Source organism: Aspergillus affinis (assembly GCF_023601865.1).
Source record: "Aspergillus affinis strain CMG 70 chromosome Unknown NODE_174_length_57519_cov_85_001010, whole genome shotgun sequence".
Lineage (NCBI taxonomy): Eukaryota > Fungi > Ascomycota > Eurotiomycetes > Eurotiales > Aspergillaceae > Aspergillus > Aspergillus affinis.
This window is the reverse complement of record NW_026515955.1, coordinates 4730-30902: the sequence shown is the minus strand read 5'-3', so window position 1 is coordinate 30902 and position 26173 is coordinate 4730. Positions and strand designations below refer to the sequence as shown.

At 49.9% G+C, this 26173-nt stretch overlaps 8 protein-coding genes across 8 annotated transcripts; 2 read left to right on the top strand and 6 right to left on the bottom strand.

Annotated features, from left to right (window-relative positions):
* Positions 1-2323: 2323 nt before the first annotated feature.
* Positions 2324-3223, top strand: KD926_003189 (putative mitotic spindle checkpoint protein (Mad2B); the record flags this gene model as incomplete). Its single annotated transcript, XM_053094649.1, has 1 exon — positions 2324-3223. One exon carries the CDS (start codon positions 2324-2326, stop codon positions 3221-3223), a length of 900 nt encoding a protein of 299 aa, XP_052950601.1.
* A 2569-nt stretch (positions 3224-5792) lies between these two features.
* KD926_003188 (E3 ubiquitin-protein ligase) lies at positions 5793-8002 on the bottom strand (the record flags this gene model as incomplete). The annotated part of the gene is made up of 3 exons (XM_053094648.1): positions 5793-6897; positions 7198-7335; positions 7395-8002. The coding sequence occupies 3 exons, from the start codon at positions 8000-8002 to the stop codon at positions 5793-5795; spliced, it is 1851 nt and encodes a 616-aa protein (XP_052950600.1).
* A 1695-nt stretch (positions 8003-9697) lies between these two features.
* KD926_003187 (uncharacterized protein) lies at positions 9698-10873 on the top strand (the record flags this gene model as incomplete). The annotated part of the gene is made up of 1 exon (XM_053094647.1): positions 9698-10873. One exon carries the CDS (start codon positions 9698-9700, stop codon positions 10871-10873), a length of 1176 nt encoding a protein of 391 aa, XP_052950599.1.
* Positions 10874-11007: 134 nt separating this feature from the next.
* On the bottom strand, positions 11008-12428 carry KD926_003186 (putative sister chromatid cohesion protein Dcc1; the record flags this gene model as incomplete). Its single annotated transcript, XM_053094646.1, has 4 exons — positions 11008-11175; positions 11254-11420; positions 11481-12235; positions 12310-12428. The coding sequence occupies 4 exons, from the start codon at positions 12426-12428 to the stop codon at positions 11008-11010; spliced, it is 1209 nt and encodes a 402-aa protein (XP_052950598.1).
* A 536-nt stretch (positions 12429-12964) lies between these two features.
* On the bottom strand, positions 12965-15244 carry KD926_003185 (Anp1-domain-containing protein; the record flags this gene model as incomplete). Its single annotated transcript, XM_053094644.1, has 5 exons — positions 12965-13426; positions 13485-13804; positions 13882-14564; positions 14709-14796; positions 14851-15244. The coding sequence occupies 5 exons, from the start codon at positions 15242-15244 to the stop codon at positions 12965-12967; spliced, it is 1947 nt and encodes a 648-aa protein (XP_052950597.1).
* A 328-nt stretch (positions 15245-15572) lies between these two features.
* On the bottom strand, positions 15573-16686 carry KD926_003184 (glycosyltransferase family protein; the record flags this gene model as incomplete). Its single annotated transcript, XM_053094643.1, has 2 exons — positions 15573-15974; positions 16051-16686. 2 exons carry the CDS (start codon positions 16684-16686, stop codon positions 15573-15575), a joined length of 1038 nt encoding a protein of 345 aa, XP_052950596.1.
* A 5747-nt stretch (positions 16687-22433) lies between these two features.
* Positions 22434-23762, bottom strand: KD926_003183 (putative cofactor for methionyl- and glutamyl-tRNA synthetases; the record flags this gene model as incomplete). Its single annotated transcript, XM_053094642.1, has 1 exon — positions 22434-23762. One exon carries the CDS (start codon positions 23760-23762, stop codon positions 22434-22436), a length of 1329 nt encoding a protein of 442 aa, XP_052950595.1.
* Positions 23763-24481: 719 nt separating this feature from the next.
* KD926_003182 (pepsin-like aspartic protease) lies at positions 24482-25886 on the bottom strand (the record flags this gene model as incomplete). Its single annotated transcript, XM_053094641.1, has 3 exons — positions 24482-24609; positions 24680-25443; positions 25510-25886. 3 exons carry the CDS (start codon positions 25884-25886, stop codon positions 24482-24484), a joined length of 1269 nt encoding a protein of 422 aa, XP_052950594.1.
* Between the last annotated feature and the right edge of the window lie 287 nt (positions 25887-26173).

Below are 26173 nucleotides of genomic sequence, written 5' to 3'. Positions count from 1 at the left end.
CGCCGGCAGACGTTGCGTTCCTTACGGTGTATCTCCTCCGTCTGTGTCCCTACGTGTCGGCTTAGGTTTCGCTTGTGGCATTTTCGGTCGATGAGATGATCGGCCGTGTGCACTAAAAGCGCCTCATCCCACCACCCACTTTAAGTCGGTGGAGAAGCCAGGGAAGCGTCCTGTAGGGGCATCTCTTAACGCTGGACCGGAGTACAGCACGGAGCAAGGTGCATCTTGAGTCAAGCGATCATGAGTCCTTGGATGATAATACATATCTGAATATCGGAAATCTAATATCTTAATAGTCCTCCGAAAGACCAACGGGATTGACAGCCACGAGCACGATGCTGTTCAGGGTACTCGACCTACGCCCCCATCCCAGTTTATATTATGATTGACTATTGATTTCATCCTCACACTCTGACCGGAGTACACTTTAGCGTATCCGTGGCTGCCCCTCCGATAATTCTAGCTCAAATGCTGACTACGGTACTCCGTACACTGGTAGTCTGGTATACTCTGTACGGGTTATACTAGAAAGAAAAAAAATGAAATGTAAAAAAAAAAGAAAAAGGGAAAAAAGGAAAAGAAAAAGCCAAAAAAAAGAAAAAAAGGAATGAATTCTGCAGCGCACCCACACCCATGACGCAACCACGTGACGGGCGGACAAACCGTGACTTGGGCGCCTTTTCCTTTTCTTCTTCTGCTGGAGATTCGTCGCCCGACAAGCCTTTCCCCTCCGAAGAACTGCTTGCTGGCTCTCTCTCTTCCTCTTCCTCTCTCCTTCTCTCTCTCGCTCTCTCTCTTCTCATTTCTTGTCTTGTAGTGTTTGGTTGGTCTGCGCGTTCTTCCCGCTCTCTTTATTTTCCCTTTTATATTATATTGAATTATTTATTTTCTTTTTTTTTTTTACACCTCTTGGGGGACTTGAGCGGTCTTCACTGGTTGACTCGGGTTCTCCCCATAATCCCAAACTCTCTCCTAAGCCAACGCGGCGGCAAAGCAGCAGCCCACCTTCTCTCCCTTGGTCTTCCCTGTCGTCGGTCCGCCTGCATTTCCCTCTTCCCAGTTCACGAAGGGGATTAAATCAAGTTGAATAAGCAAACAAGCAAAAAAACGCCAAGGTATTATTTTTTGATTGGATTCCCGTGAGAAATACCTTTCTTTTTCTTGTCGAATTTTTGTTTTTATTTCTTTTCTTTTTCCTTTTTTCTGCTCCTATCAAGAACAGAGAAGGACGAAGAAGGTTTCCAGGAACAAAAACTTCCGAGAGAGAGGGGAGCCAAAAAAGAAAATAAAACTAAAAAGATATTCCAGACAGGGTCAAGGGGGAAAAAAAACCTACCGTCTTGTCTCTACGCCTCGTTTCTTCTTCTGAAACTATCTATCTATCTATTTACCTCTACTATCTCCTATCTACGGCTAAGACGATTCCACTCATGCTCTGAGGTTTGCTTGTGTTCTTTTTCGTCCACCCAAACGTACGTCCGGTCCCTTCCTTACCTCTGGCAAACCACAATTAATCCACTGTTTTCCCCTCCTTCCCACCCTCATTCGCTCTCGCTCCCTTGACTCGCCCTCTCGCCCTCTCTCTCTTACTCTCTCTCTCTCTCTCTCTCTTTCCCTCGCTTTCCTTTCAAACATTCGTTCCCGTTTGCTTTCCACACCACCTGAGACTCCTCATCTTTGGTGTTGCCCCCCTCTCCCTCCCCTCCTCCCCCCTCCTCCCCCAAAATTTATCATCAGTCACTTTTGACATTTGCGACCCTTTTTTTTTTTAATTTGCCTTTTTTTTCTTTTTCTTTTTTCTTAGCTTAATTGTACTGTTACTCGATCCTGTCGCTACATACTCTTCTCTTATTGTCTGCTTTTTTCTTTTCTGTTCTTTCCCCTCCCTACCCCCTCTTGCATATTTTTTTTTACATCTGCTCTTCGCGGCTATTGTCCTTATAAAAAGTTCATCTTTGGGGTTCCCTGTCTTTCCTCCCCTCTTTTCGCTATTCCCACCGACGAAAAAAATTTCCCCTCCATTCATCACCCCCACTCTCCCTTCGCCTTCCTCCTTCCCCTCCTTCCCTTCCATTGTCGCCGCATAAAAAGCAGCAGGGGAAAAATCACTACTTTGACAAAGCGAGAGAGAGAGCAAAAGAGCGAGCGAGCGAGCGAAGCCACCGTCATTTCTCATGCGTGGCAAGGAAAACCGTTGTTGACCCATCGTGTTGAAAAGGCAGAGCGATGATTAGCCTCAGGGTGGAACAGCACTCAGATTCTCCGAGATCCCGTCAATACCATCTTTCCCGTGGAACCGACGATACCAGAGCCTTCGACGGCAATGCCGATTGCCAGTGAGAGCACTACTGTCAACCCCGTTACTACCACCATGACAACATTTTCCGCCCCCGTCACCGCACCCAAATCGATGCCCAACAATCAGTCGGCGTTGGCTGCATCGTTCACCAATTTCCTCACCGTCTCGATACACCAGATCTTGTTCCTCCGGTCGGTTTACCCGCGAGCAACGTTCTTGCCTGTCCGAGCCTACAACTACCCCGTTCGCCAGTCCCGTCACCCGAAAGTATGTGACTACATCAACGATGCCTCGATCGCGGTTGGGACGGAGATTCTGAAAGGCACAATAACCGCAGTCAGTATCATCATTTCATCTCTCCGCACAAATCAGCCCCTCGAGCGATATGCCTTTGATCTATCGGGTTTCCCCCGCGTTGCCGCCGGAGAGATCAACACCACTTTTGAAGAGAGAAAGGAAGATTCATCCAAACCAGGTGTCCCCTTGTCAGAACGGGGCTCCGCTGCTCCGACGCCCGATCTCGAAGCCCAATTTCGTGCTTGCCTCGCCAGATTGGCCTCTGCCTGTGCGCGGTTAACGCCGCTCCCCCGGGACGATGAATTCAGCTTCACCGTCTGCATTGAAGTTCGGGAGGATGCTTTGCCTCCCGCCGGAACCACGACGGAAGAACAAACCTGGATCGTGGCCGAACCCGACAAGGTTCACCTGCGGTCGTGTACCGCCCCCTACTCCGTGTCGAAGTTAAGGAATGGGGAGCCGCAACAACAACCACAACCACAACAACCCCCAACTAGGGTTTCGAACGGTCGCGCGAAAACAGTTCCCGTACGACGGGTAGAAGCCGGCGAACTTCGCCTAGAGCTATGGGTAGAAGAGGCACGACAGAAATTCAATGAACCGCCTGATTCGGAACATCCGCCTTGAATTGCATAATCGGGGTTCATTTGGTTTTTTTTGATCGCTTTTTTGCAACTCTTTCTTTTTTGTTCCCTTATGGAAATCCCTCTTATTGTTTCTGTCTGTCTAGTTCGAAGTTGTCCTCTTCTATTTCCACTCCAACGTCTCTTCTTTTTTTACTATCATTATTTTTTTTCTCCCGTTTTTATCTCATTCTTGTTTTAGCGTGACCAATGATCGAACATACATGATGGATGAGGAAATTGGGAATTGTCGTCCGAAGTGAGCGGCGCAAATATATAAAATGGGGAGCGGACGATTTTTGGGACTCGCATGGCATTACATAGATCTGGTTCATATTTTTTCTCCCTCCATTTTCTTTTCTTTGCCATTTCTACACGTTTCCTCGTCACGTTCCTTTGGTGCTCATCTTTTCCAACTTTCTTCACTATAAACTTTTTTCCTGCTTCTTTTACCACCTTTCTTTTTAACTCATCATTTCCACCGACTTTTTCCTGTTCTTTTTTGCCACGGAATGTTTCCATTTTTCATACCATCTCCTATTGTACTTTTCGTCTCCTTTGTTGAGCTCTCGAACATGACCCTAGCCAATTCAACTATCTAGCATCTAGGTACCAAAAGGTCGCCAGCGTTGTCACCAGAGTGGAGATGGTTTTGTCGAACCTTGTCCGTAATTAATATCATCCCTTCTTTGATCACCTCGAGTTGGTTTTGCATCGTTTGTTTGGTGTTTTTGCATATCCTCGGTCTCGTTGTTTTCATGCATGTTTAGGTTCAATTTCTTGTCTAGAACTGTTCCATATCATCTAACTATGCGGAAAGAAGGTCTCTACCGACGGGGTACGTTCTCGTTCATTGAATATGACTGATGATGAAATGCAGTGCCATGAAACGTGCCGGTCTACGAGGGTGGAGGGCGGAAGAGAAGAAAGACCACGGGAAATGAACGCAGAAGCTATATGGGTATATACACATGATTCTGTTGAATTCATATCTGAAGACGGACAGCATAGAGAGAAGATGGGACTGGAGAATCGTAGATTAGGTTACTTGTTCCTGGTTATCGCTTCGGGACTATACAGGTACTACTTATATAGATGTGAATGGATGTGCTTCTGTATTTATTTGTTTATTTATCTATCTAGAAGGGGAACAGTATCTAGCTTACTCGATTAAGTATGTACATGGACATACATAAGTACCTATATGCACCGGATTATGAGAATGACCGGACCGTAAACATCTTCTTCTGGATACCATGAGAGTACGAGAGATCTCAAGTAAATAGTATAAAACGAACCCTAACAAAAATGAAACCAACCAAGGATATCATATCAGAGAAATGAATAAAAAGCCCCCCTTTCGACGGAGGAACTACTGATATGGAGGGAGAGAGTTTATATCAAGCTGGTAGTCAATTTGATAGTTAATTAAAAGTAACACAGAGTAGATAGGATAGAGTACCGAAAACTAACTAGACTGCATCGATATAAGAGACTTCTTCGGTGGATTCTCGTATAGTGCATACTATACCGTTGAATGGTTTAAAAGACCTTGGAAGTTATGCAAGCTTATCTTATTTTCAAGACGACACTCCTCTCCCTCCATCAGACTCATCGGAGTTGTCGTCTTCAGGTTGACTTGTTTAGCTACCTCTAGCTACTCTGATTATAGGTAGTCTGTTAGGTGTGAGCACGAGGGGATCTGAATCCAACCTAGGCGATAGTCTACTCTGGTAAGTTATATTCGAAACAGACATTGGTATGGATTGCCTAGCTATCTATGGTTAGGTAGTGCTGAACGTGCATGGCATTTGAAAATTGTCCCGATTAGGCAATGCAGAGATGAATAAGTAACATTGGCCGCATCTCGTACAGTAAGCATTGGGATAGTCAATAGAAAAGCTGAGATAAATTGATAGAGTTACCAGTATCTCCAACCCAACTGACCGGCATAACCAGGCACATAAGGAAGGAATGTGACATGGAAAGACAACTGGAATCGGCCGAAATATGAGAATCACTCAGTCAGCCAAGGAAAGCAGGAGAGATTCGAGCTTTGAGGTCAAAATAGTCAACCCTTGTCCCTTCTCGTCTGAACGGGAAGCATCCATATGCACGGGAGATTGTGTCCGTACTACGGGGTACCATATCTGAAAATCGGGGCAGACAAGGGGCAAGGCAAACAAACCAGGCAAATCTGAATATTGAGAAAGACAATTGAAAAAGAGGTGCGTAAAGCACGGAATCGACATGAAAGGGAAGGAAGAAAAGTCACAGCCAGAGACAAAGACATGGTGTTATCGGTAACAGACCAGTCGTTTTTTTCAAGGTGGGTTGAACAAGGATCCCTTGTACAAACCTTCTCTCCGTCATAGTAAGCGTAAGATTGATGGCGTGAGATGATGCATGTCAAAATATTTGTAGTAACATGTTAGCCTGGTGTGAGAAGGAGGCGGCAAGCACACTGAGTAGTTCGAGTTTTGAGCGGGGGTGAGGTTGCTTGTGGTGTAATTCCTAGTCAGTGAAAACCGTGTTTGCTTGTTGATATTAGATATACAAGGCATAACCCTAGTTTAAAGCGGAGGGAAACGATGGGCTTTCGGGAGCCATCCCTGGTCATTCGCGCGTTGACGTCCTGACATTATTTCTGTGGGATCAAATAGAGGGTCGCGAGGCATGGGAGGAATGGGAGGAATGTGAGGAACATGTCGAGGATGACGCTGCTGCTGATACAGAAATTCACGATAAGCATATTGATCTTGCATATTCCGGGGCTCGCGACGTGCAGGCGGCAAGCCGTCAAAACGGTTGAACATGATGTGGTTCTCTGGTGCAGCATCGGCGTGCAAAGATTGACGATGTTGTACGAACTGTACCGGGAATGCAGCCGGGTGAAATTCTTGATGTGCGCGCTTAGGTCGTGGTGCAGTTTTTGAAGTTTTACCCGCGGTAGATTCGTCTATCAGGAGATCATCCTCGGTCAAGTCGGGATTCTGCGAGAGAACCTCGGAAATGGTCGTTTTTTGAGCCCGGTCCACTTCATACTCATGGCGGTCTTCTTCATGATCATCATATGTCTTGCAGAACGTAGGGGCCTTGCCGAAATGGTTATAGAGATCGTGTGAGATGTCCTGTCTGCAAATATAGCACATGTTACTGCCGCACTTGGAACATTGCATTCTGTTGCAACCGGATTCCCTGACAATCTTGACCTTGCACTTGGGGCAATTCCGAATGAGGGCTTCGCTCATAGCTTCCTCAACCGTATGGCGTTCCGGGAGGCACTTTTTCTGTTTGGCCTCTTGACAGGTTTTGGGGGTATGACTTTCATCGTTGCATAGACGACAGCTGACTTTCTCACATAAAGGGTTCTGGCAGTGGAATTCTCGATCTTCTTCCACCGGGCCGCAAATGGCCTTGAAATCGCAGAAGGGGCAACATTCGAGTCCCTCCAGGCCGGCTTGTTGGACCTCGTCCTCTTGTTGCAAAGAATCAAGCTTCTTCATCAGGGAGTGCCCCAACGTTTGCTTTAATCGAGAACGATCAAAGTTCTCCTGGCAGCCGCTAGTGTCAAAACACTGCAGGCGCCACTTCATGAGCCCAATTTGAGTCTCTGCCGATTTACGTATGCAGGTAAAGCAGAAGAAATGAGCAGTTTCTCCTTCACAAGGCATGGCTCTGTTCAACGGAGTGTCAGTGTAACAACACTGGCACTCCACTAGAGTACCATCTTGAGCAGATTCCTCTTCGTTCCGCCTTTCCAGCTCCTCTTCTTCTTTTCGCTTCTGTAGTGCGACTATAAGCAAAGTAAACATTCGTTAGAAAAGCTTGCGTTGAAGATCTTTCGCTGGGGGAGGGGGGTATTCCTTGCCTGTTTCCTTTTGCGCTTGTTGTTTTGCAGCTCCGAGCTCCGCCAAACTCCGAAAGTTGAAATATTTCCCTTGATCAAGGGTTCTCGGCTTCTTCAATCTGGCATACGGGATGTCGGTGTCGTCTGGCAACATTTCTTGACGATATATGGTAAGATAAGCAGTGTAAAGACCTTTCTTCTCTGTCATAACTTGACGAATGTAAGTAACGGGAACGCGAAGAAACTCCTGGCCTAGGACATCGCAGCTTTAGGGAATTGTTAGTGGTCGTCACGGTTCTCTAGACAGCAGTTGGGGAAGACTCACACTCTCTGGATGTATGAAGGGTTATCAGCGCCTGCAGCAGCCACTTCCCATTTTTTTAAGCCATCGTCTGTCTGTTCTAGTTTTCTTTTGGCTTTTTCCTGTTTAGGGTAGGAATCCTGTGTTAGGATCCGCTCAATAAGGTCCTCCTTTATTCGAACATAACCATCCACCACGTTGGATGCACCGTTCGACGCTGGGGGTTGACGCGCCGCCAGGAGTTCAAGCACGTATTGATGGCTGATGTCCGGAAATATCTCTAAGATTCCAGCCAGCACCTTGTCATCCATTTTCGGCGCAGCAATCGACGAATCGCGATCTCCGTTGGTTTGGGAGAGAGTGGGACGAAGGGCAGGGTCTATGGGGAAAGGATTGTCAACAGGAATTGCTGTATCCAGGGTGGTGCCGGGATCGCCAGTCCTTCCTCTCTTCGGGGGCCTGGAATTGGATAAACGGAAGTAATCCGCGTCATCGCCCATGGCAAGCATTTGCCTGCTGAGCCCCCAACGTAGAAGATCATTCTCACCCGGCAGCATGTGGTCGTCCCAACGATTTCGGCCGTTGTTCTCTTCACCCCGCATGTCTCTGTTACCGATGGGAAATTGGGCCATTGTGAAAGAGCTATGGAAACATGGAAACCGCGTTTTGCCGTCAGAGTAGAGGAAACTGAGGGAAAGAAACGCAAGGAATAATGAGGTAATATGAAAGGATGAAGACGCAGTAGGGTATAACTGGACGATAGGGGGGTTGGGGGTAGGGCAAGGCTCAGTATGATTAGTGGAAAGCGGCAGACAAGCTGAGGCAAATCAGAAGACGAAAAACTGAATCGTAGTTAGATATTCATAGAGTTATGAAAACTGCAGGTCCATGGGTTCACTATGATGGTAGAAACGGGGTTATTACGACACGATGAGAGCAGAGCGCTCGAGGCGAAACCTTGACGACTGGACAATCAATAAAACGCGGCTGCAGAAGACCAGGGTCAACTGAGGGACAGTCTTGTGCTTCCTGGAGAGGTATAGACCTCTGAAAAGAAAAAGAAGGGGAGGAAGAGCTTTCCAGCAGCCTATTTGACCCCACCACTGTGCTTGATGCTCGTTGGTTCAATTTGAGTCGAGCTCCCTGCATGAATCCGAGGACCAGTCAGTTGTTATTAAAATGTTGCCCAGAACAACCCAATAGTGAACAGGGCTAATTTCAGGGGCAGATAAAAAAGTGAATGCTCCTTTGATCATCTTTTCTCATTTCTTTTCTTTTTGCCCGTTGCGGCCGGAAGATTACCCCGGAACATCAGGAAGGTTCCTTCTCAGGTGACTGAAAGCTCCCGAAAGGAGCATAGCTCAGAGATCAGGTGTTCCGGAGAGGAGGGCTGTTGTTGAGGCTGTGCTTGTTTGCCGTGTACAACGTCAGGTACGGGTGATCTATCAATCAGACAGCCAGATTGATCAATTCTCATCAGTTTCGTGTTATCAAATCATCATGTGTCATCTGAAACAAGTCATAATGGCGACAGATCAGCAACGGAATCGCGGACACGTCCATCCATCTAGATCAGAGCGAAGGAGCGACCAGGAAGCATGATGGAAAGAAGGTAAACCGGAAAGGAACAGCGCGTCCAAGCGGGATCGACCGATCCACGTGAAGGGCTGAGCGGGCAGTACTCCACCGCCTTCCCGACGGGATAACCTTCCAAACATCCATTGTTAACCGCCGAAGGGAGAATGGCGAGAAGTTTAAGCTGGGACTTTTCCACTTGACCAAGGCCGTTATCGAGTCATCGACGCCCCTTGCGTCTCCCCCGCAGCCTCCTCTACGTCACGGAGACCCCTAACGGCAGGTACAACCCACGGTAGTCAACACACGCCGCCGCGGCCCCGGGGTTGATTCGCTTTCCATCGCTTGTAACCGGCAGGGCGTGCCAAAATTACAAATAGAAACACCGCCTGTGGAACATGCATCCGGTCAGCTTGTTTCTTTATTATACTGGATCGCTCCGCCCGCCTTCCCCGACGGTTGTCCTATGATGTGTGACCGCTAATGCTGGTATATGCATGTAACATACTGATATGATATCGGACCGTCTTAATATATATACATCGCTGCTATTTGTTCTTCTCTCCACTTCTTGAGCTTCATCTTTCGTGGTCGTGGTTGTTCTTCTTCTTTTGACTTTCCACGCCAGAGAATTGACAAGATATTGAACAATTCCAAGTCTATTTATTGATCTATTGACACTTATCCTCGCGTGGCCCAAGACAGACACTCGATTGCGAGGGAACCCAGTACCTCGTAAATAATAAACCATTATGATCGCCTCTTACCCTGACGCCACGGTCCTGCCACATGGAGACTCGCCAGAGCTGGTTCTCGTGCCAGCCTCGCCGGAGGAACGCATCGAGACTATCAAGTTGAACAGTGCCGTATGGAAAGGTCGATTCGACATTGACACGTACATCGGGCGAGAGGACCATCTCCTCGAACAGCCCTTGGTCAAAGATGGATTGACCTGCTGGATTCTGGTCGACCGTCAAGAACCGGAAGGGCAGCGAACAATCCTGGGCTCGTGCGAGACGTATGTGAAAACGGCAATGTTAGCGCAAGACGGCGAAGTGAACAACGTCACCTGTCATGGCGTTGGGAGCGTATACTGCCGGCCGGAATTCCGAGGCAAGGGATATGCGAAGCGAATGTTACAGGAGCTGAGCATCATACTGGACAAATGGCACGACAACAAGGCAGTGAACCGATCGGAATTCAGCATCCTATTCTCGGACATTGGGAAGACCTTCTACGCCCAATTTGGCTGGAAGCCGTTTCAATCCTCGCATTTTGAGCTTCCACCGACCTCCAAGGCTGAATATGACCTGGGTCTTGCCGGAGTCGATTTGCCTAATGCGGAACCCTTGCTTGCCCACGACGTGCAGCGGTACGTGTGTAATGACAAGGTTCTATCGGACGAACGCGAAGTGCTGCGAGCCGCTTCCCGGAACTCCCTTGGCGCTAAAGTAGCAATTATTCCAGACTTCGACCACTTCAAGTGGCACTGGGCTAGAGAGGAGTACTGCGCCGAGAAGCTCCACACAGATAAGGGTATGCCTCTCATCAAGGGTGCCGGCGACACCAAGTCTGGGGTATACTGTGTTTGGAACAGAAACTTTGGCGCGACCCCCGAGGAAAACACGCTGTACATCCTCCGATGGATATATGATGAGCCAACGTCGCCGGCCGAGGCCGAGACAACCACCAAGGCTATGGCTGCGATATTGAGACGCGCTCAACTCGAGGCACATGAATGGAACATGGCCACGATTGAGTTTTGGAACCCGACTCCCTTGCTGGAGAAGGCAGTTGCTCTCCTGGATCCAGCTGCCAAGGTGGTCCACCGAGAGAATGATAGCATTGCTTGCTTGAGATGGAATGGCACCAAGCAAGGAAAGAAAGACGCGCAGTGGTTCTTGAATGAGAAGTTCGCTTGGTGTTAGACTCGCTTCCTTCATTAGAGTACCAGGGACGATTCTGTTCACGGTGTTGGTGACTTATTTGGCTGCTAATAGATTGCGTTGAACATAAGAGATGGTGCGCCTGCTGGCCACCGAAGCCCGAATTAGGATTAAATCTAGTGTTTCTGTCGCTTCTGGTTTTTGAACAGCTCGTGCCAATTTCGGGTCTTTTTGGCTGCTGTCGCAGCGCTGGCGTCGGTCGAGACATTCTTTTTCGCCTTTTGGCGATCCGGTTCGTTGACGAAGCAGATCGTGGTGGGCTCGGGATGTTTATAGGAGTTTTCCTGCACGAACACACTCGTGTTAGACTTGATCATAGCAAATATATTTTCGAACCAAACCAAGAACAAATTTTCACTCACAGTTAATTTCGATAGCTTGACTTCATCCTGCCAGGATTCAGGCAGATGGTTTCTCCATGCCTTCAAGAAGTCATCCCGCCCGATGGCAGAAGCAGACGTCGGCGCCATAGCCTCCAGACATGTTTCGCCGACCCATCGCGCGCAGTTCGTCTTGTGGATACTTGCCCCTGTTCATTCCACAGTGTTTAGCGGACATTTCCAACATCGGCTCATTAGAAAGCACTTACACTTCATCTTCGTCCCATCCAGCAACCGATCTCGCTCAGACCCCGATTCACAGACCCTCCTCACAACCGCCTCAAACAACGGCTGGGGATACGGTTCCTCACCCCCTTCCTCAAGCACCGACCTCCACAGATCCGAGACAAGGAACTGTTTCCCCAGATCAATCCCCTGAAGCACCGAGCCCTCAACCGCCCGCTTCCACACATCAACCTTGACCCTCGCCGATGGCCGCCAACACCAGCCCTTCACATCCTGACCCCCCTCTGTCTCTGTCTCACCACGAGGCCGCACAAACGCACACAGCTCGATCCAGCCCTGTTCACACTGCCCGCGGCTCACAGGAACATCGGCCAACACGCGCTGCAAAACCTCCTGCCTCTCGATCGGATCGATGTCCTCCTCCTCCTGACCACTCCCCTCGCTACTCACGACATCATAAACGCTCAGTATCCGCTCCATAAACGGAACCGCCGAGAACCCCTCCGCCGGGGTATGTAGCTCCAGCGTTGACCCGCATTTCGAAACCGAGGTCACGGTCTCCACGAGGCCCAGCTCGTCTTGGTCTCCGCCGACGATGCTAATGTCGCCTCGTTGCACACCGCCAGAGCTAGGCTGGACCACGAGCAGCGAGTTCGAAGATTGGACTTGTCGGATGCGGTAGGTTTGTGTTGCAGTGCAGAGGCTCACGAATTCGCGGGCTTCTTCGGGGTTGGTCGCGGGCGATGGGAGGGATGGAGCGGGGGATTTTAGTTCGAGGCTGAAATGAAAAATAATGGTTAGCGGGCGTCTGTAGGAAAGGTAATTGGACTGGATTGGCGACTGGGAACCTACGTGGGTGGGTTTTTGGATGAGAGCTGCTCTGCTAGATCGGGTGGTAGTTCTAGCAGTCTGAACCCTTGTTGCGGGGTCGTGTGTGTGAACAGGATGCTTCGCGCAGCTTGAGTCGACATTGTGGGGTAATTGGCGACTATGTCTGGACTTCGGATTGGGGCGATGTTTGAGCAGACAGGAGGAGAGAGCTGGGAAGAGTTGACCGTAACTATCTTATCCGTTCCGATTGAGGCAAAGTAATTTGAACGCGCTACGCGTGAGGGCCGCACGGGCCACCGCTTATCGCTCTGATAGATTCTCTTGTGATACTATCGATGCTTACGGTGTACTCCATTTACTTTGTAGAAAAGCCGATAAAAAGTTATCTTTGTCTATCTATAAGCAATACATCAGTACAGAGAATAAGAAAAATAAAAAACCCTCCTGAAATGAGCCATGATTCCCCTTTCACCAGAACCAGAATATTAACCAATAAACCCCATGTAAGCAACCAAACACTCCCCCTTCGAATAAGCATGTTTTCATAAAAGACAACAGCTACCCTGCGACCAGCACAGGAAATAGATGCAAGTTGCTGTAAAACAGTGGTGGCTTTACCCGTCGTCGACTTTTCGACTTCGGCTCCTTCCTCAAGATGAGGAAGGATCTAAACCCCTCAAGGTTTGGTTTGTTCATTGTCTATGGTATCGACACGTCCCTTGGCCGGTTTGATGGCGGGAACCTCTCCGGAGTTCTGGATGTCATTGTCCTTCAATGGCTCCGGCATCTTCGGATCTTTCGGGTCTTTCTGCTCGGGCGCCTCCTTTGCGGCAGGCCTGTTCCCAGGCGCTTTCGGGTCTTCGTTGGACACAGGCTCTGAGGCTTTCTGCTCCCTTTGCTCCTCTTCGATCGAATCACGGACGAACGCATTGTCGATCTCCCACTGGGTCCTGGTGTCTTCGAACATATTCTGAACCCGTTCCTTCCGTTCGGCCTGCTCCTTTTCTTCTTTCTCGCGGGCCTTTCGTTCTTGTTCCATTTCCTCCATGTGTCGGAGATCGTCCACGCTGGGCTCGTAAAGATGCCAGATGGTGTAGTGCGGCAGGCCGATAACAGAGAATCCCATACGTTTAGCCATCTAGTCGATGTTAGCATTGGATGACTTGAGAATGAACCCGAGCGAGCTTTAGTCTTACCTTGCCAAAACCCTCGGTTTCTGCGTGCTTCTCGAAGCTGAAAGCCGGGAAATGGACTCCGGCACGAAATACCCTCGCTTTCGCAAGTATACTGACGCCACCGACGCCATCTAACTCCATTTCCATATCGCCATCGCCGTAAGGATCGCGGAGGTAGGCCAAGTGAGGCCGCCACGTTGCGTACTCGGCATATCCTTCCACAATCACTGCATCTTCATCCAACGTTTCGGCCAAGGCCAAGGCCGTATCCGATTCCTGCCAAGAGTTTAGGTCGTAGGGTTGTTCTCCGCCTAGCCAGTCGGGCAAGGGTCGCCAAACATCTGATAAACCAATGATTAGATAAGGGAGATAGTAAAAGACCGAGGTTTAAGTTCCCCTCGAAAAGCGGGCCACTTACTCGGCACAATAACATCCTTGTCGTGTCGCATGAGATCTTCTATAATAGTGGACGGTGCCGTCTGGACATCCGCATCTCTCCAATAAACCCAGCTGTGAGTCGGACGAAGAGTGGCGCTCAGCAGCCAATTCCGTGCCTGGGCCATCAACTTTCTTCGCCCCGCTTGAGCAGCGAAACCATGCCTGCTTTCTACATCCTGCGTGACTTTCTGACCGAAATCCTTTTGAATGACTGAGATTTCGCCAAAGGTCATCTTGGGATCGGCGTCATTCTGAAGATCATCCAGCATGCTCGACAACATTTCTAGTGTCCCGTCCTTCGAGTCCGAAACCAGGAACGCCAAGTCTATGAGGTTGTGCGGGTACGTCAGATTTCGGAGATGCGAGAAGAACATCGGTAGATGCGACGAGGCATCTCGGAGAGGTGTGCACATGAGGACACGCTCTTCATTTTCCCAGCCACTTCCCGTACCCTGCGTCTTGGACAGGTCGTAATATCGCGTTGTTTGAATGTGTAGGTCATCGCTGGATGAGACCAGCCCGAGGGAGAACGCCGGCAGCAGTGCAGCCCGCCAGGAAGGAAATATTAGGACCAGGAGGAACAACGAGATACCTCCGAAGAAACATAATCGATGGATGAGTTGTCTTCGTCGTCGCAGGGCGGGTTGGGGACGCGGTTGGAAACTAGCGAGTGACGAACAAGTCAGTGGAAGGGACTTTTTGTATTCTTTAAATCGGTAGCGCGATCAATTACGATGCGACCCATCCGCCCCGAGAGACACTAGGGGGGCAAGTAGACGCTATGCGACAACAAACCGGGCCACTTACCGATGAGGAGAGATCGAGAAGGTACCGCCCTGCTGCCCCCGAGGGTAAGCAGCGTACCCGTTAGCAAAGGCGTGATGCCTATTCATGGCTCCAGGAATAGCAGCATATGCTGCTGGTCAGCAAAACCCGTCGACAAAGACACCTTGCAGTAGACCCTGGATCCCGCCGAGACAGCCCCAGGCTAAGCTCCCTCCAGAACTTCGCGGCGAGAAAAGCGGGTTCAGAGGCGGATGTGGCAGGAGATGGTGATCAAGTCGGGAGTCAAGGGATCGCAGGGTGCGCTGAAGCACAAAATAACCAAAGATCGAAGCGGTGGTGACTCCAGGGAAAAAGGGAGAGAAACGAACGACAGGCGATCGGGATCGTATGTAACCTGGGCTTGCGTCGGCAGGACGTAGTCTTAGTGCAGGGTGGCCGACCAAAGCGCCAGGTGGAAAGACGTTGGATTCTCGACCGATGGACTCCGCCTCCCGCTCGCCGAACCCGGAAATGAACCTCGCCCTTCCTCCCGTTTGCGGTCTGTCGCGGCCTCCCATCCGCAGCCGATCCCTGGGAAATGCTACTTTGTACTTTATCGATCTCTGGCATGCTGATGCCATGCTCTACAATGATTGGCGGTATTTTACTCCGTGCCAAAAACAGAAGATGAAAAATGTTGTGTTGATGTTGTCGGTCGTCTATTTACACAAGACCCTGAAACAATCCTATCCTATCCCACAAGATAATTTCCCATGCACATGCCCGGACCAATACAAGACCAAAAACTCCCGTGAAAGAATGCTGAAAATGCTGATTGACCTTGTTCAGGAAGAAAGAAGAAAACTCCAACAAACCAGAAAATCAAATAACTTTTGCCCAATTGCTTCACTGTGCAGTCAACCGCGATATCCGTGACTCGGGCGATCCCATTCCCTTGATTCCAATCTCGACTTGTCGCATTACTTTCTTGAGCAACGCGTCCATCTGCGCGGGGTCTCGCAATGTCGGGATCACGGACCCGGCTTCGTATTCGCTGTCCAGGATGAAGTATCGCTCCCTACCCCAATTCTCCACCGTCTCCCGTTGGAAGGCAATTTTGGCAATGATCTTGGCCGGCACCGTGGCCTTGTTGATGGCACTCTTCGAGAACACTCGCAGGAATGGGCCGAGTCCAGATCGAGTTTGGTGTGCCATGCGAACCGATAGGGGCGCGGCGGTTGTGAGGTGGTTCTCACCCGTCAAGGTGCCGGGGTCGAGGGTAAAGATATTGAGCGAAATGCTGCCGGTCTAATCGGGCCGAACGTTGATTAGCGGATGCGACACTCAGACAATCGAGGAAGAGACAAACAGAGGGGTGGCTCACCAGGACCAAACTCCGACGCAACGCATACATGGCGGCACTCATCAAGAGTTTACTGCTTCCATACCGAATATTTCCATCCTTCGCACTGATGGGCGACCCGGGCCGTTGACTCGGGTCGCTGGGGTCGTGCTTCTCGAAGTAATCCAAGGATCCCTTGGACATAGAGGCACATCCGATGTTGATGATCTTCGCTCCACCGTTGGGGGTGCCGTCGCCGGCCCGGAAAGCCTCGAGCAGGGTGACGGTCAAGAGGAAGGGAGCAATGCTGTTGGTCTGGTAGACGGGATCGTGACCATCCCGCGTTGCTTGATCAGCGACGTACGAGGAAACGGCGGCGCAATTGATCAGCAAGGTCACCGGCGGGATCTCCTTGCTCTGGACTCTCTCGACGGTGTTCTGCGCGAAGCTGACCACGGAATTGAAATTGGCCAGATCAACCCTCAGCACCTCGACGGACCTTGGCCCGATCAAGCGGAGCTTCGCCGTTAGTTCTTTGACACTATCCGAGCGGATATCCCGGGCAAGCAGCATCAGATGCACGAACGGCTGTGCTTTGGCGATGGCGATGGCGACCTCGGATCCGAGAGACCCATTCGCACCGGTGATAACCGCCGTACCATGAAGAGTAGTTGCCATTGGAATGGAAACTCGGTGTCTTGAACAAAACTACTGAAACGACCGTTGCAAGTAGAGGGGATAAGGATATCAAATAGAAAAATACGGTGCCGGGTCAACCGAGCATGCTCCGTAAATATAGTAATATGATGCGTGGGAATCCAAGCCCCCAGGACGATTTGAAATGTTGCACGGCAGGGGTTCAGAAATCCGATATGCCGAAACGATGGTGGAAGGAGATATACAAATAGGAGGGGATATACGAAGAAGATCAGGGCATAGTGTCCCTCGAAGGAAAAAGAAAGTAAACAATCCCACAAGCCTCGGGCAGCCCAGCGAGAAAATAAGAAAAAAGAAAGTCTTAAGGGGGGCAAGAAAACAAAATTGATAAAAAAAAAAGAAAAGAAAAAAAGAGAGGATGGGAGAATTCAAAATCAAATTGACAGCGCCGCAGCCAAGACGATCTGAACCAAGATGCGCCAGACCAGTCCAGAGTGGCAGAGAAAAAAAAAAAAAAAAAAAACTATGGGAACCGGAAACTAGGAAAAGCCAACCGCACTGAAACTTCAAGTGGGGGCGTTCGGACGTGGTCCACTTGGGACGCTTTATAAAAAAAGAAATGGGACGGCAACTACAAGATGCGTATTCTGACTGGAGTCGGGGTTAAAGATGACTGTCAGTGTCAGCCTGACAAGCGAAGAGCAACCCGATCGCTGATCGACGGGAGAGGCTGAGGTTAATTATTGCAAGGTATATACGAATTTCATTCTGAGGGTGCCTCTACGGAGTATGTATGCTTCTTTATATCGGGAGAACCTTGACTCTGTAGTCTGTACGCGGGAGTTTCCGTCAACTTCTGAAAAAATTCCCTACGGATGCATTAGTGAGCTGCCCTGTGGAGGCAAAGAAACATGATCTAGGTTGGATGTGCAACGATCCCGAAGGCGACCTGTCGTACGGCTGAAGGGTTACCCATGTTTTTCTCTCTCTCTCTGAATTTAGTGTCATTTAGGTATTTAATTTATCTGATTTATTCTTTGTTTTCTTGTCACCCTTTTCCTTTGTTTCGGACCCGACAGCTTCCCACCCCCCGGTACTTTCTTCCCAGAGAATCCTCTTCGTTCTAGAACGAACAAGACGGCATGCTCCAGATGCAGCTTCTCGTGTTTAGCGGGGAGGCGATCGCTAGTTTTTCCCCTCCAGCGCAGTGTTGGGGATCTGAAATTCTCCTCGGTATTCTCCGATGCCACCTTCTCACTGGCATGGCTGTCTGGCACAATTGCCAATTGGCCCAGCATATGACGTACATTCAATTCTTAGATTTGACCAATGCCCCGTAAAAACGAGAGAGAAAAACAAAAGAAATGTAACGGAAAGAAAAAGGAAATAAGAAGGGCTGATGAGAATGTCACCTTAAGGATTTCCTTTTTGTTGATAGAGTGATTTGAGGGATCCGGATTTAAGCTACGCCGTACACCGCATAAACACTTGACAGGATGCTTTCTCGGTCAACAAAGGCGTCATAGACTACGGAGATCACTAGACCGTCGTCCGCATAATAATGGTTCTTGGACCATTCCAATAAATCGAGTAACTACTGACTAGTAGTTAGGGAACTACGGACCGCCATCAAACTAGCATCTCCAACCGACCAGGGTAGCACGAAAAGCATACTTCGTAAGTTGTAACTCACTATTTAGTGAGTCGGCTAACTAATTATGTGAATCAGCTTACCAACCATCAGCCCACAAGGTCAGCTCAGATCTCGTTATTTCTGACTCGGAAGACGGAGGCGAGACGGAGGGGGAAAACAATGCACAAGAAAAGACACGTCAATGCGCTGGCCTTTTAGGCTGCTTCCTCCTTTCCTTTCTTTCTCAAGCATGTTCAGAGTCAGACAGTAAGACACTGTGGAGCTCTCGGGGGTTAAGGAGGCCCAATGAGCCAACATTGCTGAGACGCATTCTGATTCCACACGTGGTTATTCGTCGAGCGGAATGCTTTCTCAGGATTTCCAGCACTTCAGAGTCAAACTTTCCTTGATATCGTATCGTCTGGCGCGTTGCGAGTTCTTAGTCGAATGAGTCGGGATCCCGCCACTTCGTTGCGCATGTTCGCGCGGTGGGCGCCAAGCAGCCGGATTGTCCTTTGAGGGAATCGGATCGAATGAATCATGACTTCTTCTCCACCAAGGTACGTCTGAATGAGCACTTGCGAGGTAAGTAAACCGTAGTCAACTGTACCGATGCGGGATTGGGCGCTAAAGAGCGATGGCAACCGACCGCTTCCATGGCCGATGTCAACTTCTCGGGTCTACCGGTCTACACTAAACCTACACAACACCTCCATCTAGACCTGTCATGGATACGGTCTAGTGCCACATCAAGAAGTTGGACAACAAATTCGTCCGCTGGACTTCTTTCTCTCCTCATCACGGCATGGGCCTGGCTGGCTGAATTAGGGGATTGTGTCCTGTTCGTGGACTTCTGCTCTCTGGTCGAATGGTCCGGCCAGCAGATCTAGATTCTGGGTGTTCGTCTACCTAAATCTAGCCCTAATGTATGTCAGTCCCTAGTCATTTTCCATGTACTTCTGTCACATCCGCTCCACCGTTCTTCCCGAGCTGGAGCTGCGTTTGCGTGGCTCCCTGACCGATGGGCACCGACGATGGTCGACAATAGATGGGAATGCTGGCTACTTTCAACCCCCGGAATGTCTCAGAATGCCAAATAAAAGGGAAAAGCAAACAGGACTGTTGTTCATCCTGTTGTTCATCGGGTAGTATGTATTTGCGGAGGAAGGTAGCATCCGGTCTAGTCTTGATTAGAATGACGGCATTTCTCTCTCTCTCTCTCTCTCCCCTCTCTTCTCCTGTCTACATACACCATCTATTGGCATTTTGGCATCAACAATGACATCTTGATGTTCTGGCGTAGTAAACTTGGCAGGGAAAAAATAAGGGTTGCGAATCGTCATGGTGACAATAAATGTCGACATTTTCACCATTCACTAGCTCCTCATAGTTTCCCATAAATCCATGGACTTGCTCAAGACTGACCGAGTCCACGTATCACTTCTCTCATTCTGATATCCTCTGGCGTTTTCATCGACATCATCACGCCCTAAAACAATAAGCCTCACCACGTCTCTGGGACCTTGCGTCTTCACTATAATCCCCCGGAACCAATGAATTGACCCTGTGCCTTGTTGGTCGGTCTTGGTTTTTTTTCTGGCTGTGCGCCATCCACAGGTGTTCCTTGCTATGCTGGCATAGCCTACACCGTAAAAATTAGGTACCGCGTACAACTGGCTACCTACCACGTCGGGATGTCGCAAACGGGGGATTGATACCGTTGCAGAGGTGATTGAGGGTTCGGGGTGTTCGGGATTCGAGGCCAGCAATAATGATGTGACCAGCTGCGGTGCCGTTGTTTGAATGCGCCAGACTCAGAGTCGTGGGGGTTACACGCTCGGTAGTTCGGCTTGTAAGTAGGTACCTACTATGTTTATTATACTAGGAACTTAATTACCCTAAGGCTAGAATCAGCTGGGAGCCGGGATCAGTGGCCAATTTTAAGTACAATCAATGATTAGTTAGTAGCGTAGCGCCCTCGCCGCTATCTGAAACGCTGTCCATGCCTCGGTGGGCTGATTCTTGTCTTGATTTCGTTATTCATCTCAGATCTCCCTGATTTTGAGGGTTTGATAGCTTGATCGAAGGTCTTGTATCGGATGTGATGTTCTCGTGGCTGAGTGCTCCAGCATAGTATTGCTGCTATACCCTAGGTAACTACTGTCTTTACTGTCTCTACTTGAGATGAAACCTTGAAAACCTACGTGTAATTTATCATAGCAGAAAATACGCAATCGATTACACACTGCGGTGAGTATGACTGCACTAGAATGAGGATATTACCATGATCGCTCTTTTTCATGTCTACATCAAATATTGAGCTATACAAACGGATTCTTATGTACAACAGTCCAATCTGTACGAAAACTCCCGGTTTGCTGAACCTTGACTCTTCCTCCTACCTCCTATACTGGAACTCTTAAACAGCATAATGTGTATGTACGCACATTCACTTCTCCATACACACAGCCTCAAAAAGAGAAACTTGTCTCACCTTAACCCCCGTTCAATTGAATTCTTCCTAAAACAAAACCACTCCCCAATTCCGCGCATGGAATTGATGGCTCCACTGCCAAAATATAATGGGAAATAAAAATTATCAGTAATAACCCGATCATCCCTGCTCTTTTCCGGGATTGTGGGAACAAATGGCCGACGGTCGCGTTTGGACGATCACGACCAGACCATCCCGGAGTGTTTGGAATCGGGCCGGTGGGACGCGCATCTCGGGGAATAAAAGGATCAGAAGATTGGTTTGGTTGGTGTTGTGTTAGATTGTTTACCTTGTATGGGGTGCTGTTTATTTAAATATTGATTTCTTCATCTTTGAATAGAGAGATGACTCAAGCGGTGGTATGTTTAGTAGAAAGGGAGGCAGCGTGTATGTGCTACCTTAGGTATACCTTGTCTTCGTCATTCATGCCCCCTCTCTTTCTTTTTTATTTTGCAGTGCACTGGGGATGAGCTGGCTCTGTTTATAATGCGGGGATTTTTGGTATCAGCAGGGATCATGACATGTTTGCTGACTATCTTTCTCTATTCCTGATTGTACTGTACGAGTGATCTGAATCATGGGTCATCGTTGAAATTGGTATACATCATTCTAACGAGATAGATCCCTATCTACCTACACTATCGCAACTCCAGCCTTCGAACCTCACTCCATATCCCCATCACCCAGCTAGGAAGCTGCCATGACAATTTCTCCTAGATACATACTAGCAACACGCCATCAATAATAACATGCTCCCATTGAGTCTTGAACCTACCTACCTTACTTACCCAAGTACATACCTCCCTGAATCCCATCCCACAAAAACCCCCGCCTCATCTCACACACATCGGCCCCCGCAATCGCACATACATACATCACATCTTCTGTACGAGGGTCCCACGGCGTCAGTCGAATCCGAGATCCGGAAGAACGCATGACCCTGTCGTGGGACCTTGACTAGATATGTACAGTACTATGACTTACGTATCATGGGATGGATTTCGACTTTCAGATTTCATCTTTCGCTAGATTAGAATGAGTCGTGGTGTTGGGGATTAGGATTAGATTATTGGTATAGTATGGTCCGCCGGGGAGGGGGGGTTTCTAGGGTCGTTGTTTAGATTGACTACCTATGGTTATAGTTATGTGGGTTGGATTGGTTTATTGTAGAATTTTGTTGTTAGATAGGTAACAACAGGTAGGTAGGTAGGAGGTTAGCTTTAGCTGTATGTACAGCCTCTGAAAATGTGGTATGTATTGGACTATCTAGGCACCTAGGGGTCATGAATAAAGGCACTTTGCCTACTACTTACCTCGGAATATAGGTAGGTATGTACCAGTTCTGCTGTTTGAATAGAAAAAGAAAGCGAAGCCAAGTTAACTGCCTAGGGGAAAAGCCAATACTACAGACGAGATTATGAACCACCCAAACAAGATGTTAAATTGGAACAGAACTAGAGCAGAATTCGTTTCCCTCGTTTGACACGTTAATTACTGTCTTTGGCCATATCTACCTTGCGCTGCTTGTAAATACAACGAAATAAAAGGCTTGACATTTTGCACGCTTTTTGTTCTTTTTTGTATAGAAAACCTCTTTGATTTGATAAAACCAGTTCCCAACTAGTCTTATGATACTCTCATTTACCGAACAGCAGCTCCCTTCAGGGTCTTGACAGTGCAGACCACACCCGAGGCAGTGATCAGCTTGCCCAGAGCGGGCTTGCCCTCCTGGCCCTGCACGGCGGGCACGGCACTGCTTTCGAACGCCACCTCGAGGTTCTCGGTGGTCGTGAATCCCGGCTGGAACGTCTCCCAGACCTTCTTCTTGGGGTTGAGCACCTTCTCGGGCTCGCCCTCGCTCCAGCCGTCGAAGTAGATGCGCTGACCGGCAGGGGCGTCGGCGGGGGGCATGACCAGCTCCACGGGGCCGGCGTGCGAGTCCTCGCCCTCGGCCACGCGCGGAGACGCAGCCAGGACCATGGCGCAGGACTTGATGCCGCGCATGGTGACGGGCTTGAGGTTGCAGACGGCCACGATCTTGCGGTCCTGCATCTCCTCGAGAGGGATCAGGCCGTTCAGACCCGAGCACACCGTGCGGACCGTCTTGCCGGTGGCCTCGTCCAGGGAGGTGTTCTCGCTGCCGGGGGCATCGCCGCAGTCGATGGTCGACACGTACAGCGAGTCGGCGTTGGGGTGGTTCACGGCCCGCAGGATGTGGCCGACACGCAGGTCGATGATCGAGGGGGTGGGCGGCGCCGCGGGAGCAGGCGCAGGCTTGGCCTTGGGCGCCTTCTCTTTCTTCTCCTTCTTCTCCTTCTTGTTCACCTTGCCTTCGGGCTTCTCGGCCGACTCAGCAGGAGCAGCAGCGGCAGCCTTCTCGGGCTTGCCCTGACCCACGACCAGGGGCTTGTCACCGGCGTTCTGGGCGGCGGCCTTCTCCTTCTTCTTGCGCTCCTTCTCCTCCTTGGGATCCACGGGCTTCGGCACGAAGCGCACGTCGTTCACGTCGATAGCGATCTTCTCCTCCTCGGGGATCTGCAGGACGAACAGACGGCTGTTCTGCACGAAGTCGACGTGACGGACGAGGTTGTGGAGACCCTGCTCGCCCGTACGTTCTTCGGGGGACCACTTCTCGACGAGAGGCGCCACGAGGGCGTAGACGGCAATATCAGCGACGGAGGGCTTGGAGCCCAGTAGGGTGGTGCGGGTGGCCAGGTGAGCGTTCAGCTGGGCCAGGATGTTCGTGGCGACGGGCTTGTCATCCTTGACGAGGGCAGCCTGCAGGCCGGAGATGGTGTGTAGCCATTGCTTGATGTCGGCCTCCTCGGCCACGGAGAAGGTGGTCTGAGGGAAAATCTTGGGCGAGGCCGTCAGAAGGTCGGGCTCGGTGGCGTCGGGGGCGACGGCGGCGGGGTAGGAGCGGTAGAGGAGGGAGAGGAGCGACGACTCGGGGGCGGAGGGGATGGCCATGTTTGCGAATAGGCGGAATGGGAACCGGCGAGAGGGCGAGATGGGAAGCGGAAGAAGAGGGGCAGGTTTGGGCGATGCCAAAAGTCGTCCGCACCGCGGGGTTCTGGCGGCCCGCAAAAGGCGCCTGGCGAAGGGAGTCAACTTGTCGGTTGGCACAACTCCCGGGACGCGAGTCTCGGGATTTATCAAATGGATATAACAAGTCTTAAAGAAGAAGGAAAGGATTAATTGGAATTGACTAATTTAATTGTGATCTCTAGCACGGAATTAACCTGTCGTCCAGCAGCAAGCATCGGCCATCGTTAACATCAGATTCAAATTTGATCGCCTGCATGCGGTTTAGCGCCGAAACAGGCCGTTTAGAGGATGACTCAGCAGCTCGTTATAGTTAGTTAGTTAATTTGACTCATTCTTGTTAACTAACTTAACTATAGTGGTGATACATAGATCATCTTTCAAATTGCCTTGTATTGATTTTTTCTCCCATTAACGAAAGATGCCACCCAACATTACCGATCCATCATCGGATCATCTATATAGCCCACCCCCACAGATTACGCTTCAAGGGTTTCCAGACGAACAAGTAGCTCTCGAACACGCCACAAACGCAAAAAGGAAAACAAGAGGGAAACGCTGAATCTTTCATGAGATTTGATTAAAATGGCTGAAAGGATTGATTGTTTTTTTTGGGGGATAGTTTGGGTTGGGTTGGATTGGGTTTATTTGGGAGACGCAAGACCCAGAGAAGGGCCTCGGAGGTCGAAGATCACGAAGAACGCCTTCAGGAACACGTCGCCGAGGATTTGCATCGAGCTGCCCTGGTTGGATTGGATACCGCCGTAGCAGACTGGGGGTATTTTAGTAAATGCTTTGATGTAAGATGAGGAAAGAAAAGGGAAGAAAGGTCAACTGCTCACCCTTATCACCCGTGGTTCTGTTGGTTCCAACTTCCGAGAAATGGATCAGATGGCCGGGCACGGTGGCCAGGTGCTTGGGGCCGACGGCGATGGAAAGGTTGGGGAGGTCGGTATCGCAGGGGTAGATGTAACCGCTGGCACTGCTGGCAAAGATGGCACCGGGGACCTGGTCGTAGTAGGCATCCACCACGTCCTGGTCGAGCAGCATAAGCGAAGTACCGGTGTCAGCAATGGCGGTGGGAGTGTGCTTGATGTCTTTCAGGGTTCCGTTGCCGACGACGAAGTGGCCCGTCTCGAATTCCCAGAATCCATTGGACGAATCCACCGTCACGTTGGAGATCTCGCCGGTGTACTTCTTTTGGTCGACGACGCCGAATTCGTACTCGCCGACGCCGTCGCTCTTCAGGAGGGCGGTCAGAACGGGCTCGTCCAGGGACTCGGCGGCGTTTTCGAAGAACGTTTTCTGGCTCATGGGCTTGACGGTGTTGAGGGACGAGAAGCCCAATCCGACCAGGCCGTTGGAGTAGGTGTCTTCGATGAATGAGTCGGAGACCTCGTCCGGGATGCCGATGGCTTGGTTCTTGACGGTGGCACCGCCGATGTTGACGTGTTCGGTGCCCACGCCGCCAGACGCATAAGACGAATCGCCGTATGAGATGTTGAACGTGGCTCCCGTGATCTCGGCAAACGTGGACGAGTTCGAGGGGTGATACACCGTGCGGCCGTCCTGCGCCTTCTTGGGCAGTCGCGAGTTCATAACCCAGCTGCGGACTATCAGTTAGCAATTCACATCCCAAACGTTGACGAACATTAATCAAGTATTGACATACAAGTCGGCGGATCCAGTATCGAAGTTGAGGACCAGCTTCTGGCCTCCGACAAGAACGGGAGACACAAATGCAGCGTCACCCTGCACGGAGACGGCACTAACAGCCCCCGATTCGGGTTCGTCAACTTGCTTGTTGTTGGTGGTGACATGCTTCACGTGGATGGGCTCAAAGTCCGACAGGTCCAAACCCAGGTTGGTGGGAATGATTCCGTACTTCCGATACGCCTTGCGCAAAGCTTCAGGGCCATGAATAGCGTCATTCCCACGTCGGACCCGCTCAACTTTGTAGGACCTGCCCTTCCGTTGAGGGGCTGTCGGAACCGAAATCACCCGGTGGGCGAAAAACAGGGCGAATAGGAAGGAAAAGAGGAACCTCATGGTGCTGGTGCTGGGTTCAGTCGGTCTTCTTGCTAATAATTAATGAGTGATGGTGGTATGCTTCGTCAAGAAGCCTCCAAAGATAGAAAAAGAAAAATAGAACACAAAGAATGAATGTCCAGAATAAATCTATTGTCTTTTTTCCCTCCTTGTCTTTTCTTTCGCGCTCTTCCCCCAAATTATATCAAGTAAAACAAAGGAATGGAATAGGGCCAAGTCCCGACTTGGATACCTGAAGAGAGAAAGCACGAAAAGAAATAGATTAGAAGTAGAAAAGATAAGTAAAG